Below are 16435 nucleotides of genomic sequence, written 5' to 3'. Positions count from 1 at the left end.
CTTCATCCATTTATGAAAAGAACTGTACGACGTGGCTTGTATAGTGGGTGGGATCTACGATCCCCTTTGTTCATAGTCCTGCCTCCAGCAAAGGCAACCCCCTGCGCCCACTTCCAGCCACCGAGGCCCTATAAATGTTAATTACTTGGAGCACTTGAAGTGGGTCATATCATGAGCACCCAGATAGCGACTGCATTGCCGTGACGGCAGAGCTGTCATTCGTGTCGTGTGCTACGTTGCAGATAAAATCAGAGACAGTCAAAGGCTTCTGTAGTGTTGAGTGTTTCACGAAATTGGATCAGATTTTAAATACTAACAGCCCATGCCCTTTTCACTAACCTCTCTCATAGAGACACTCTTGGGTTTCAAAGATGGGTGAGAGGAGATGATCGAATAAATCACAGGGGTCTCAGGGGTCTGAGTTCTCTATAGGGCTCCATCAACAACTTTGGGCTCCTAAAAAAATGTGCCCAAGCTTGTGCTTCGTAATAGACAACCACAAAATGAATCTGCTCATGTTGTAACGGTCAGGGGAGTGGAAGTGAGAATATTTTCAGCAAGAATATGTTCTTGGAAGTTTCTGGAGGAAAAACAATTTGTTCCTCTTGTTCTGGATCTCATTTTTTAAGGAAATAAGTAAATGAACAGTGCTGTCCCATTGCCTTCTCCTAGAGAGAATCAAGGCAGCTCCTGGGTGTGTTACGAGACCAACCAGCCCAAAGGAGCCAAAAGTATTGTTTCTCTAAACCTGAAGGGCTGTAGCGATATCTGAGGTGACCTGTTGTCAAATGGGCCTGCACAAAAAGGATGCTCTGGGCAAACCTGGAATCAATGGGTTGATTATTGGCATATTGTCACGCTTAAGGTCATTGACCATGCAGGGAGCCCTGTTCTGCTCAAAGAAAAGAAAGGACCCGCACACTAAAAGGATGAGAAAGAAGAACCATGTCTTGACCAAAGTCTTGCAAAAGCTCACAAGCATCACCTGCCTCCAGCTTCCCACCCCATCCCAACAGGAAACTGGGACTGTTTTTACTTCAGTACTGGAGGTGACATCCCATCCTTGACCAGCATGGAGCAGATGAGAAAGTAATCCCAGCTCTGTCATCACACCTTTTCTTCTGAGTTATCATCATCTCTCAGCCTCTTTATTAAAGATGAATGTATAGAGTTGCTGCCCTCCCCACTCTGAATTTGAGGTATAAATATCCATAGCTTAGGGAGACGGTTGGAGACATCACAGAGACACAAAACATTTAAAATAAAATTATTCAAGCAGAAGAAATGAGTGTCATAGATTGGAAACTATAATGCTCTGACTTTGCATAGGGAGAAGGATTGTCAACATGACACATCTGAGCTCTTGGACCACAGCAACCCTGCTAAACACCTCCCCCCAAAAAACACATGTATCCCCGCTTTATGGGCCAGAAAAAAAACTTCTCCTAGTTTAAGTAAAGGCTTAATTTCAGTGTTAGCCACAGCCTGGAAAACAGTCACCTGGAGGGGATGTGAGGAGGGTCTATAAAATCATGGAGGGTGAAGAAGGAACAATTATTTAGTGTTGCTTTTTTAAAGGCAGGAATTAGTGGGTGGTAAAACCACCAGAAGAGTGGATGAAAGGATGGGAAATCATGGCCCATCTCCATCCTGGAGATTGCTGACTGTTGACCACTGCAGCACAGTGATGTGAGAGGGTTGGAGCACACTACACAACATCTAGGGGGGATCTTGGTGTCAGGGAAGTGGGCGATACTGGGAGGAAACCACACGGCTCTGAAAGTTCTGTTGGAACACAGACGTCCTCCAGGAAATTCATGAAGGCAACAGGAAGCATATCAAGTGGGTGTTTTGTTTGGTGCTACTTACATGATCCAAGGTCAGGTAGGTAATATTTGCTTAATGAGTCATTGAACCTTAATGTATGGGTAACCATGTTTCACTTGGACTGATGGCCTCCAGTTGAACTGAAGTTGCACTGTAGGGCACCTGCCATCACCCTACCACAATCCCTTATTGCTCTCTTTTTAATATGAATCTAAAGCTCCTCATGAGCCTGCATGAATCAACGAGTTACGATAATTCAAGTCCCTGCATGTTCACAAGACTAATTACAAACAATGAATTCCTTCATGCAAAACTAATTCTTCCTCCTCCCACCCCAAGAAGCAACCCTCTGCTGAAATCAGCCAGACTTCCACTTTGAACACCCAGATTGGCCCTTCCCTGGAATCTGGTTGGTAGTATTTTCAATAATAATACTAATAACACAACAGGAATGTCATGCTAAACTTGGCCTGCACCCTGGCAGGCAGCATCCTACACTCTCGATCGCTGTGCCTCAAAGAGGCTCCAGTTTTTCCAAATACTCCAGTTGGAGCCAAATGATTCAGTGTTACACTTACTTATCCATATCTCTGGCAGATGTAGCCACAGTTTGAATGGGGGTGCAGAGCAATGTGAAATGCAGCAGAGGCCACAGCAACTCCTTGTCATGTAGCCAGCAGGACACATGCTTCATAAGGCGATGCCGGGGGTGGTTTTTGCCCCCTTAGTTCTCTGCCCCAACCCCTCAAAAATTGCATCAGTGTATAAACACAACAGTTTCTAATCAAGAAAAATAATGAGATTGACAACGGAGCATGTCTTTGTAGTAGCTGTGTTCACCATCAGAACTTCATGGGCAGTTCTGATGTTCATAGCATGATCAAGCTAAAAGCTTTCAAAGCACCAAGGACTGACAGGGTTTCTTACCTGCTTCTCGGACATGATGTAGAGGTGTTCGTGATCCACTGAGAAGGCCATATCCCGTAATATGGGGCCAGTATCCACCACCTGCACAATCTCGTACTCCAGCGTGTTCTTGGCGGTGCCATCCACACGGATCTGCAGAACAAAAACGAAAGCAGGGAGAGAACATGAGTATTTTTCCTTCTTCCATCGAGACTGTAGAATAATCTTTGGAGAAATGCATTGTGGTCCAGGTCTTCTAGATAATAACCACCGTCATCACAAAGTGAACTTTTCCCTTGCCTCCTCACCTAAAGGATAATGCAGGTTTATCTGCTTCTGCTGGTCCCATCAACACAAGAGCACTGCAGAAGAACAATCCAGAGCCTGCTCGCTTTTATCTGACACTATCACTGTGTTACTATCATTGCCTGGACAAATCTACTGAGCTGAAAATGACAGCAAAAAGGGCAGAATTTGTGGTGATGATGAGCAAAAGATTAAAAAAAACCCACACAAGGATCTCCAGGACTGACTGACTCAAATGCTAGCCAGACAGTAATATTGTTCTTATTGCTAATATTCCATGGGGTAATATATTATTGCAGAGTGCACAATACAACACGGACTATTTCTCTTGTTAATTACATATATCAGATATTGAAATCAGCCCTGCACAAATACAACACCTTCTGATTCCAGCCACATCTCATAACAGGGTGTCACTTGGGAACACCAATAACTGGAATTATGAGACGGAACCAGACGCACAGTCCCAGTCTACCCTGACAGCGACCTAGCGATACAGAAGAAAGTGCACAAAACACCAGAGTTTTCTTTACCCGTCTACAATTAATTTCTAGAGATTGGGCCGAAAACCAGCTGGAGAGGGTTTCTAATCCCTTTCAAGAGTATAATCACAATTTAGGTTAATCTAGCTATCTACAGGAGCGTCAGGTACTTCTGGACCTTGTGAGGCTCTGTACTTCAGCAAACCTTATGGTCACGCGTTTCAGAGATGCATCCACATTCCTCATCTTCCTTCCTAGGTTTTCAATGCGTTGCCTTTCAGTTTCACAAAATCTTCTGTCCTGCACCAACACAAACATTACAGTACCCTTTCCTAGAAGAAACAAAGCTGTGGTAGATCTGCTTCATGCTCCACATCATGATCTCCAAGACCTTCCTGACCAAAGGCAGCCCAAAGGCACCCAGTCCCTGGTTCACACTTGTGCAGTGTCATAGCTGAGCAAAACGCACCCTTCCCACCCAAAGGAAATAACAAGCCGTGGAGAACTTGTGGTATCAAAACCCATTCCTGTTGTTCCCTGGCACACAGTCCATGGGCTTATTCCTTCTGAATCAACCTTTCAGCCAAGAAACTGAGTTTGAAACATCTATATTAGAAAGGCAACGAGAAAGGGAAGAGAGGGAATGGCAAAGGGTCTGGAAAGCCTATATGAGCAAAGGGCCACAATGATATATGGATTCTTATTTTTGTCCTTCCTCCATCTTCCCGCCTGCTGTATGACAATAGAAAAAATCTTATTCCCCTGGGAAAAATAGGGAAAATGAGGCAGAGAGGAATTAGAGGGGTTCTCTGTGACAGCAAAGGGTGCTCAAGGATGCTCAGATCCTACATGCCATCCATCAACCTCCGCAGAAGTGGGTGCACATGCAGGCATTGGCCCTTGGGCTGGTCTAGTGCCACCGAAGGATTTGCAGTTAGTTTATCATCTTGATGGATCTGGTGATGGCAGCAACACACTCCACAGCATCAACACATGAAGAGGTCACAGCCTGAAGCCCAACACTGAGCATTGTGCCTCCCAATGATTCTGACTGCCTGGGAGGAAAGGGCTTGCTCATATCCATGGTCCCTAATGGGTGAATTCAGCTGCTCAGAGTCTGTCTTCTTGAAAGTGGACACGGATGTGATTCACCCATGAGGTTACGGGCAGAGGCCAAGAGGCTCTGGATGAGTCATTTCCCTTAGGACAGTCAGGAGAAAGGAAGGAGACAGAAAGGGCTGCAGGTTGAGAAACACAGGAGTCTCCCTGTTGGGGCTTTGTCCAGGGTGGCTCAAATGTCCCCACAGCAAAAGCCTTTCTTATTTCCCACGGAGGCTTTCCTGCACCGAGTTCTCACTCTCAGGGAACAGTCACTGAGCCTTGTCTGCTCTTTCAGCTCTGCCTCCCTCTCCAGTCCCTCACAGCTGCTGGTCCCCATCAGAAGGCTGCAGAAGATCCTCGCTCTCCGCTGATCACTGCGCTAAACAAAACTTACGTCGTCGCAAGCTCTGACCTTGATTTTTCAGCATCGTCAGGGTCAGATCCGTAGGCCCCCAGATATGTAAGCAGCCAATTATCACCCCAGGGCTCAGGCACTCTCCTCAGCCTTTGCCAGGCCCCATTAGAGGAGAAGGAGCTCAGAGATGGAAGAGGCAAGGCTGGAGAAATAGTCGGCTGGAGTTAACAAACCACGCAGCCAGGAGGCACAGCCCCCCAGGGATCTCCCCTCTGCGTTTGCTGCAGGTAAAGGATTGCAGAGGTTTCACACCGGGAAAACAGAGAGACTCGGAAGTGATTTTACAGCTATTACTAGCCTAATTGCCTGCAAAATCATTATTTTGCAGAGGAGGAGGGAGGGAGGGAGAGAGGAAGGGAGGGAAGGAGGGACAGAGCTCATTCCACCGTACATGTGCAAACACACACACGTGTACTCATGCACACACAGCCCAACAACTGTAAGTGCAGAAACCTGTCTCTTTAGTTAAAGTCAATAGCTAAGGAAAAAGAAAATTCAGAAGAAGAAGGCCAGAAAGTCTGGCAGACATTAATCCATGCTGCACAGACCATGCAAGCCCAGCTGAGAAGGGGTGCAAGACCTGCACCAGCACAGAGGTGATTAGTGTAGCTTGCAGCCAGAAGTCTGGCCCTTAACTCAAGCCCTCCCTTTACCTGTCTTAAACTCTGGTTTTCTTATGTTTGACCCCAGGCATGGAGCCCAGAGGATCTCCACCTTCCCTCTACATTCTTCTCAGCCCTGAGCGTTAAACAACACAGCAGCAATTTCTCTTAGAGAGAGATTTATTCCTGGCTCTCAGACACCTACTGGAACCAGGGCTTTTGGGTTAGCAAAAAAAAAAATCAAAAAGAAGAGCCTGTGAAGGGGAAATGAGAAGATTCTCACCAAAGCCTGCAAGTGATCACCACTAAAGTCAGGGACATGGATACAATCTCTGCTCAGAAAGCTCCCTAAATTGACAATCGCAGGGATTTTGAAGCACGCGCGAGCAGTTTGCTCTGTTCCTGCTCTCCTTTGCCGGCATCAGCCACAAGCCCCACGTGGAGCTGGGGTGCTGGGACAGATAGAGTTTTCTTCTGAAAGAAGTGTGGGTATTCTTATATTCAAGAGCTTCTTATTAGGCTAGATTAGATCATAATCTCTAATCTATGAGATCAGAGCTTGAATGACGATTCAGTGGGGATTTCTCCTTGAAACTCCCTGTGAACCATGAGCATCTCCACAAGGTGAGACAGAGAGGAGCAAGAAGCCATGGAACGAAGGGACTCCAGGACCATAAATGAGTCTCAAAATGCTCGGTCCACCACAATCACCATTACCAGAGGTGTGCACACTCCTTCACAAACACGCTCATCACCTCTACTGCAGGAATACCCATTCTCACTGCCTACACGTCTGTCCTGGACAGGCAAAAAGTCCTTGGACCAGAAGATGCCTACTCAGCACCCCAAGCTCCCCTACCCTCCTTTAACCCAACACACATGGGCAGAGCTGCTGGGGACCAACGTGGTCTGGCTGCACATTAATCCTGCTTACCGGAAGGCTGTAGTCACTGGGCTTCGTTCTGCAAAGCTGGCTGCTATTAAAACATCAGCATGATGCTTCCCGAAGGTCAACTACCAGGGGACCTATTCTGGCAGCTGCTTGTTTGTTTGTCTGAACATTATCTAGGTCTGGCTGTTTATTTACATCCATTGAAGTATCAGACAATAAATATCCTCTCCCAGTAGCAAACAGATGCTTGCACTCGAATGTTCTGGCTAGCGTTGGCTTCAAAACGATCTCCTTAATGAGCAAACAACACTATTAATCTTTAAAGACATAGGCTCTGGCCTTTCCTGAGCTCCCACCCTGGCCATGGCTAGCCCTACGGGCATCTTGGCAAGTAGCCCATGGGTCTGGTAAATGAAAGCAGGTAAAAGATACCTTCCATCACTCGACTGGTGCGTTTCAGCATTATCTGGGTCTCCCCAGCTGTTGTGGGGTCCACAGGAGGGTGATGCTAGAGCACAGTCTCGCAGACAAGCCGGTGGCAGATGCCTCAATCATACTTCTAAGAGGCAGATGGGGTTTAGAGGTTGGGATCATATGGTTATTGAAGAGAGCGACACAATAAATCCCTCCAAAAGGGACCCAAAAGGGTCAAAGAAAAGCAGTGGGGCTGGACGACAAAGAAGGAATTGGTGACAGCAAACATTTAGTCCCATTGCTGAAAGACAAATCATGATGATGGCAAAAAGAAAATATCTTGAAGCTCACCAGAGCAACAGAAACACCTGCTTTCCAGACCGGAGCATCGATCCTGTCTGAGACAACCACATACCTCTTTTAGTACGTTATTCCTCCACTAAGCTGGATGGGCACGGTCCCTTTTGGAAAGCCTCATTGTGCAGATGTGGAGGGTAGGTGATGGAGAGGTGAAGGGACCAAGCACGCCAGCAGCAGAGCTGGGAAAAGCTCTCTCAAACGGTATGTCAAATAGCATAGTGTAAAAGGAGTTACCTTGAAAGGGACACTATTTCTGCTAAAATCCAGCATGCATACTAGATGTGCTTCAGGAATTTTACTTCAGACCTACCAAAGTCTGATCCCGTAGGCTGAATCAGTGTTTGGAGAACATTAACATCATCCAGTTTTGGTTCATCCCAGAAAAACCCAGTTCATACACTTTAAGACTGCTCTGCTATATGAATCACAGCAAATTAAGCACAGACAACTAATTGTCTTCAAGATTGTCCTCAGACTCACATCAAAAGCACACTCCTGAACCAGGACTCTGCTACTACCTCACCTCTATTTTATTGTCCCGGCAGCTTGGACTGGTCACTGGCAGCAAAAGAATGGATCGTTTTCACTGTGCCAATTGAGCTCAGCTGTTTCCTACTCTTCTAAAACCATCACCTCCTGCCCAGAGCATCATTCCTGGCCCACCAGAGTCACAACAAGACCCTCTCCATTAACTCCTTTGTATAAAGCATTTGAAACCCATCCAGGTCAGGAGCAGGATCATGACGGCCAGCCAGGAGGACAGCAGGAGCAGCCACTGGTTGGATGACAGTAATTACAAAAAATTAAATGAATAACTAAGTGGAGGAGGAATGGGTGAACCAAGGCTGGCTCAGCCAACCCATCCCTCCCTGCCACTCTGCTTTTGTGCAGCATCAGCACCCTCCGGGCTGATGAAGTTAAAGGGAATTCATCATCGCCATCCTTAACGCTTCCAGCCAGCACTCCAGCAGCTCCCACTCAGGTCATGCTGGTGGTTTATTTTGGCCATGAAATTGCTCCAGTTCCCAGGGGAGGGGAATACGTGGTTGCCAAGAAGATTTCAAGGGTGGATTTCAAAGGCAAAGCCCCACAGGTCACAGAATCCATCCCTGCTGCCTGCTCCTGGACGCAAGGAAGCAAACACGGCTGTGTCACCACCTCTGAAAGGAGAAATATTTTTGGGCAGGGAAAGCCAGACCTGGCAGGACAGTCTCTGTATCTCCCGTATCCTGAGGTATCCCTCCTTCTTCCTCCCTGCCTCTTTTTCTCTCAGAGATTTCTCACTGAAATCACCACCATTATTTCTCGCTATTGGATTAAGGATCTGCAAACCTCATTTCCAGGAGATCCAAGCAGCCCTGGAGCCCAGCACATCAATCCAGGCTGCTCTGAGCAGTGCCCAGCCACGCTCTTACGACTACACAGGGGCCTCTAATACTTCATTGCTTTTCCAATATCAGTTCCTCCCTGCTTTATGAACCTAATGTTCCCCAGTGGATCCTGGGACGGCTGGCTGCTGTTCCAGGCATGGCGAGGGGGCAAAGACACAGAAGACAGCACATGATCTAATGTCAGGCCGTTATGATGATCATCTATTTCTGCTTTTCCATTGATTTGGGTTACATGATGTAGCTCTATCGACCTTGGCAAAGACGGGGAAAGGGCTGGTGACATTCCACACTCCTCCTATTTCCCTCCGTTTTGGCTTGTGCTTTCCAGTTGAATAATCCGCTCTAATTTGCCTAAAGCCTATTAACAGGAGATCAATTTCTAATAAAACATGGCATTTCAATAGCTCCGTCTATCTACCGATCCAAAAGGCCTTTAGAAACACTAATTGAAAAAGCAAGGGGTGAGGTATCTCCTTCTCGTACCTCGTAGCAGCCAGCAGCCCTCTCTCTTCTCTGGCACAGATGTTCTAAGGTGCTACTTGCATGGATGATGCCAGTCCAGCCAAATACGGATCTCAGAGCACCTTCAGCCATATGGGGAGCAGGACCCTGGAAAACCAGGTGTCTAGTCTTCTCAACACTCATGCTTTCAACGCTGTCCAGACTCCAGTGTGTCGTGACGGCAGCCACTCTCGACAGAGGTGATGCTGGCTGATCTGGAGAGGAGAGTCGACCCCAGCCTTTTGCTTCTAAAGGAGACCCACCCACTAAGCATGCAAGTGCCCTCCAGCTTTTACCCTGGCAAGGCTCATCTCTAAAACTCTGTCCCAAGCTCATCGGTGTCTGTGTGATCGCTCACCCCATTATATCCACGAAGTTGTACGCACAAAAATGCCCCCGCAGAAGTCATCTACAGGCACAGCACGCTTGCTCTATAGAATGCATACATACAGCTGAGTGTGCACGTGTGCAAGCTGTGTGGTGTGGTGGACATGCTGGTGGGAAGGGATGCCATCCAGAGGGACCTAAACAGGCTGGAAAGGTGGGCCTGTGAGAGCCTCATGAAGCTCAACGAAGCCAAGTGCAAGGTCCTGCATGTGGGTCGGGGCAATCCCAAGCATAAGTACAGGCTGGGTGGAGAATGGATTGAGAGCAGCCCTGAGGAAAAAGACTTGGGGGTGTTGGTTGAGGAGAAGCTCAACATGAGCCGGCACTGTGCGCTGGCAGCCCAGAAAGCAAATCGTATCCTGGGCTGCATCCAAAGCAGTGTGGGCAGCAGGTCAAGGGAGGGGATTCTGCCCCTCTGCTCTGCTCTCATGAGAACCCACCTTGAATACTGCGTTCAGCTCTGGGGTCCCCAACACAAGAAGGACATGGAGCTGGTGGAGCAAGTCTAGAGGAGGACCATGAAGATGATCCGAGGGCTGGAACACCTCTGCTATGAAGACAGGCTGAGAGAGTTGGGGTTGTTCAGCCTGGAGAAGAGAAGGCTCTGGGGTGATCTTATTGCAGCCTTCCTGTACTTAAAAGCAGCCTACAGGAAAGCTGGAGAGGGACTTTTAACAAGGGTATATAGTGATACGACAAGGGCCAATGGGTTTAAACTGAAAGAAGGTAGATTTATATTAGATTTAAGGAAGAAATTTTTTACATTGAGGATGGTGAGGCACTGGAACAGGTTGCCCAGAGATGTTGTGGCTGCCCCATCCCTGGACGTGTTCAAGGACGCGTTGGATGAGGCTTTGTGTCACCTGGTGTAGCGGAAGGTGTCCCTGCCCATGGCAGGGGGGTTGAAACTGGATGATCTTTGAGGTCTCTTCCAACTTAAAGCATTCTATGATTTCACGATTTTATGAACCGTCTGTTTTGGGCCAGAGGGTCCTTCAAGCCAGGAGACAAACTCCTAGCTGACAAAGGTCCCCTTTTTTCCACAGTCCACAGCACTTCACTACTGTGCCATAATGCTGTGGTTCCCCACCAACACCTATAGCAAGAGATACTCCTGGCTGCAATAGATTTATGATCTAAATTAGGCATAAATAAAAGACCAACTTTTCATTCTGGGCTTGGACAGCACCTAACACAGCGGGTTTGTGGCTGTTACTGCAGCACTATAAAAATAGTATTTACAGCTTGAAGTGTGGCCAGCCAGGCTGTACCTGGACTGCAGGGCTCACTCCAGAGTGACGCAGCTACAGAGCTGGAAACAGAGGGAAAGACAAGGAGGTGACAGGGTCCTTCCTCTCCCTCACCAGGGAGAGCATGTCAGGTGTATGCAGCTTTCACATTCATGAGCCAATTGACAGATGACATCATTTTTGAAAGCATGGTTTACCCACGCTCCCCTGGCGCTCCCTGATTGATAAATTAGACACTCATGAGCCACGTGCTAATCAATGCAAATCATTAGTTTGTAACAACACAAGGCAAGCTCGGCACAGCTCATTTTTCAAGGTAATGGCCTGCCAAGTGATCAGTGCTCAGCAATGAGCCCTGCCAGGAGATCCATTAACAGGCTGCTGGCACTCACCTATGGCACGAGCCTGAGGCCTTCACTGGCCAGTCCCCACCGAGGATGGGGCTGTGCTGCTCAGTGCAAGAGCCAGAGCCCCGAACCTGCTATTCCTCCTCCTTCCTCTCCAGGAGGCATCACAGTTCCTGGCCATTGCCCTGGCTTTGTTGACAGTGGCCAACTTAGTCCCAGACATCTGGGATGCATGTGCTCTCATAGTCCCCAAACACTTGTTCTCCACTTACCCCAACCCTGATACCTAAAATAAAAGTCGTTTGAGACTGAAAAATTGTGCTTTGCCCTCTATCAGTGGAAAACAAGGAGGACACTCAAAGCATTGACCTACAGACATGTCCTAGGAAACTTCATGCTGATACCACTGGCATCTCTAAGACCTGATGAACAGCTAAAAACACATCAGGCATGTGTTTGGCCAAACAAAGAGACCCATTGACCTTTCTGCCAAAATAAAGTGAAGGATGACACTGCTCCTTTCCCAAAGGAGCCTGTACAGCCTCTGTGTCTGCTTCCCAAGCTCCACAGGATTTCAATCCTGCTGGCAACAGAGCAGAGTCTCTTCATCCATAGGTTGCCTTATCAGGCATATATCCTACCACAGGTGCTTTATAGAGCAATTCCAGGTCTTCCATGGAGAATAGGGAATCTCTATTTGATATGTGGATATTGATCTTTGTGGATGTCCCATCCCTGGAAGTGTTCAAGGCCAGGTTGGATGAGGCTTTGAGCAACCTGGTGTAGTGGAGGGTGTCCCTGCCCATGGCAGGGGGGTTGGAACTAGATGATCTTTGAGATCCCTTACAACCCAAACCATTCTGTGATTCTGTGATTCTATATTTTCAGAGGTAAAGTTCCTATGGAGAGGATCCTACTGCTGGATGCTCATATTTATGATCCCACTGGATAATCTCAAGGGTCATCCTAGTGCCACACTGCTCATGTGCACCACAATGGGGCTTTTGGATCCTGCAGCTGTTTCTCTGCAGGACACCTATGGCTATTCTATAGCAATAAAGTCATCTCCTGCTCCTTACAGCACTCTATTGCATGAGGTGAAACGGAATCTCCTGGACCTATTAGCTCTGTAGGTCTTCTGATACGTCATGGAGTTGTTCTAGTTTTCCAGGGTGCAGGAGTTTAGACGTACATAAAGCCACTGGCCATGGCAGGAAACGTACAGATCTCCAGGCACTTTCATTTCTCCTGAACTCATGGAATTTCATTTACATGGCCAACATTCTGGGGAGGGGACAACTATTTTTTTAAACATTTATCCTGTTGCTGCCTCTAGTCCTTGTTCTTCATAAAGAGAATATAAATAGATGCTTTCAGTCAGAGTGGGTTTTTATTGAGATTAAAGGAATGCAAAAAAAAAAAAAAAAACCAGGAAAAACTTTTACATACAAGAGTATGGGTGGCAGCTCGTGATGTGCACAACCCAAAACGCTTGCCTAACTCTGGTCAGCTCCTAAGCAGGGGTCAAACCATAGATCAAAACAATTCAGACAAGTAGCACTACAAGAAAGGCTCAAAGCCCTGCACGCTTTTGGTCCAGAAATACCCAGAAGTGCAGCGTGTGTGTGAACAAGACTGACCAGAGACAAAGACATCAACATAGTTGGCCTGGAGTAGAAATCCTTACATGGAATTTCTCAGAAATTGAGGCAGATAGTAATGTGGGATGGTATGAGGACAGATGGATCGCAACATGGGCTGGATCGTGAATACAAGTCCTTTGTAAGTGTCTGTTCATGGGGCTGAGGAACTAGATTCCTCCTAGGGATGAGCTCATCCCGCCGTGCCGGGAACGCAGTGACCCGGAGGGCTGGGAGCCCTGCGGCGGGGGGTACAGAGCAGCACCACAAAGGGCCCTTTGACTGCGGCTGGACGGGGTGAGCTTTGAGACACCCACGGATCCTCACGACACAGTGTCACTTGAGAGGAAGCCAGCTGCCCTTTGGCAACGGGAGGCATGCACGCGTGCGGAGACCCGTCCACTCATGGACACATGGGCAGGAGAGCAGGGAGGAGCACACAGATGGGCATGGGCAGCACAGCACACATCAACACGGTGGCATGCAACGGGATGGAAATATTGGAGCAAGCAGGAGTGTGGAGGCACTCAGCAACACATCCATGCCTGTGTGCATGCAGCCCACCGAGGCTCATCTGCCTGGGCTGAGGTTGCGCTCACCAACGCGCCACAGGGTCCTGGCCATGACAAGGGGCCACGGGGTGATGTAAAGATGAGCACAGGCATGCACGGAGTGTATGTTCACACCCAGCAGAGTCTGGGGTGGGAGTGCACGTGGCCAGTGCAGGCATCCCCACCAAAGGACCTGCTCCCTGTAGCAGACAACACAGGGCATCTGATCTGAATACGGGCATTTACACACACCTCGAGTGGCGCGGTGCCCTGCGCAGCTCCAGGCATCAGTGAGGGCAACGAGCTCAATCATAGCCTGTCACATTCAATCTTGGAGATATACAGACACATCTGCAATTTCCCTTTGCGGCGTATCAGAGGCAGACGAAAGCTTCTGCTTTGCTGAGGATTCAGGCACTTTCTCTACTTTCTCTAAACAAAACCAATCAAAAATCATATCCCAGAGATCATATCACTGGCCGAGTAAGTTTTTCTCTTGTGCACCAATATTTGTGTCAGGTGCTGGTGTTAAATGACTACAGAGAGATGCAAAGAGTGATGGGCTGTGAGTGCATAACTGAAACGAGAGAAATCTGGGGGCCGGAGCTCTCTGCTCACTCCCTTGCTAAGAGTTACGGGCTTGGACAGGCGGATGGAGTGGTGGCTTGGGAACAATTCCTATCAGCAATGCAGGGACACGTTATCTCCAAGGCCAGGGGAAAGGGGAACCTGAAAGAGAAGCTCTCCAAGGAAATCAGCTAGCCCAGACTCTCTGTCCAGTTCTTTTTGTCCGTTGACATCCCTGGGGCTAAGGTCGAGATAATGAGGTCCGACATATCTCTGGGTCCCAGCCCCACTGACAGAATTGTGCTCTGCAAAGGTTATTGTAATTCAATTGCTGATTCTTTCAGCTCCTGGGCTTCTCAATGCCAAGGTGACCTATTAAGAACTTAATATCAGATAAAAAACATCCCTTGAAGCCTTTCTAACCTTCATAATCTATGTTTATCCACAGGAAAAAAAAAAAGAGAAAAAAAAAGAGAGAATGAGTGAATGTTTATCTTCCAATATTGCCTCAGATAAAAAGGAAGTACCATCTGGGGACAAAGCTCCACATTTGCCCTTTCTCCCCTTTCATGCAAGCAGCCAGAAACTGAGCCAGTGCTGAAACAGTGGACAAAGCTTCTTCCATTCACCTCCCATAGACTGATCCTCCACTGAAAGCTGCTCTCATCTGCTGATCCATCACCAGTTCATCTCTAATGTCTGACCAAGGGACATGATTTCCCCAGGCCACTTTCAGTACAGATCACTTTTCGCACCAGCCAGTTCCAAACGAGTAGCACTGGTCCTAAAGCCAAGTCCCAGAAAGAGCTACCTCTTCCACCAGCCAACCTGCATCAAGACCAAATCCCTCAGCAGCTATCTCTGCTCAGCTATGTCTCACTGAGGCCTTCGCCTTCTCAAGGTTTCCTCTCATCTCCCATCAGCCACTCCCTCATCAGTGATCCAAAGCCATCTCTCATGCTTTTTTTTTCTTCCAAGGCTACCAGACAATTTGTTGGTCCTCTCCAACACCACTTGGCTGGATTCACCTTCGGTTTCCAGCGCTGAGCTACAACACGCTCCTAGTCACCATTGAATGGAGAGACAGTCAACTCTCCAAACTCCTGCAGAAAAGACCACACCAAACACGTTCCTGCTCAGTTCCTCCTTCTCCATCTCCTCAGTCCTTCCTGAAAGGACCAACATCCTCAGCTTGCAGCAGCTTCCCAATGGCCCTATACACTCTATGCAGCCACTTGGCTTCATCAGGTCTGTCCCCCTGGGATCTCCAAAACATCCAGCCACCTGTGCTGAGAGCTACTGCTGTGTCCTCAGCCACAGGGAACACAGCCCCTTCTGAGCATGTTGCATGAGCAAACGTGAACAATCGGAGGAAAGTATTAGCATCCATGGCCCTTGCTCCACCTTAGCTAAGAGAGTAAAGAGATGGGGGCACAGAGGCTCTCAGCTCTGGGGTGGAAGGATGAAGAGCTCTAGGAGACAGAGGGGACATGCAATGAAAGAGAAGAAAAATGGTCCCCAGCCCAGAAAGCAAAACCTTTCTCCCTCATGGTGAAAACATGGTAAAAACATGGTGCCAAGTCCAGCATGATGAATTACATCAGAAACCACCGGATATGGAGCAGTGAATATCAACAGTCCTCCTCCCTAGTAACTTCCTTTGCAGACTTTCTTGCTCCAGCCTGCACTGGTAACACCATGTTCTCTATTCTCCTTCATCCTTTTATTTGGCTCCAAGGTTAGAGCAAAGAACTTAGAAAAATCAGAATATTAAACCTTAGCTAAGCTACAAACCGGCCATATGACTTTAGAGACGTTACTTCACCTGTCAGTGCTTCAGTTTCCACATTTGTCATTGAAACACCTGTGGATTGGATGATTTTTAGGGGACAGTTTTAGTGGCTGCAGGAAAGGTTAAGTGGAAGTTCTTGAGATAAACTTGAGATAGACCCTAAAAAATACCACCAAAGCAGCGTTTATCACTGGTCAGCCCTCATACAGGGCAAACCAGCAAAATTTATGATCACAACCCCATGGCCCTCAAATCATTATCATGGATACTTCCAGAGAGGGCTGGGGAAAGGCAAAAGGGATGGTATCAGAAATTTTCAAATGGAAAGTTTTGTGTGAGGGAAGTATTTATTACCTCCAATAGCGTAAGAATAGCACGTATCTCCAGACCCTTAATCACAGGGTTTCCTTGTACATCAATCAGAATTAGCCAAATGTGCATTCAAAGCCCTTGACTGAATTATCTAAAAGTAATTCAAATGAAATTAAAAATAATGGTGCATTTTGAACACCGGTAAATCACCAGCCAGGACCATCAGTATAAACTCTCCGTGTACAAAGAGACACAAGGTGGAAATGCAGCAGTCGAGGACAGCAGGGAGTGATTTCCTCCCAGCCAAGCACACTCCGGCGTCTGCAGAACATCAGCCCGAGTCTATGGGAGCAAAGCTGACCACCCCACGAGGGAAACACAGCCCTCTCTGT

General features: G+C 47.7%; 1 protein-coding gene across 1 annotated transcript in view; it reads right to left on the bottom strand.

Annotated features, from left to right (window-relative positions):
- Positions 1 to 16435, bottom strand: part of PLXNA4 (plexin A4) — a 451603-nt gene that overhangs the window by 236654 nt on the left and 198514 nt on the right. The window contains exon 3 of the mRNA XM_086611134.1: positions 2755 to 2886. Within this exon, the coding sequence (XP_086467260.1) occupies positions 2755 to 2886 (132 nt within the window). The remainder of the gene's footprint in view (positions 1 to 2754; positions 2887 to 16435) is intronic.

Source organism: Tauraco erythrolophus, chromosome 4, assembly GCF_009769465.1.
Source record: "Tauraco erythrolophus isolate bTauEry1 chromosome 4, bTauEry1.pri, whole genome shotgun sequence".
Lineage (NCBI taxonomy): Eukaryota > Metazoa > Chordata > Aves > Musophagiformes > Musophagidae > Tauraco > Tauraco erythrolophus.
The sequence above is the reverse complement of the archived record's forward strand: the minus strand, read 5'-3'. Positions and strand labels throughout refer to the sequence as shown.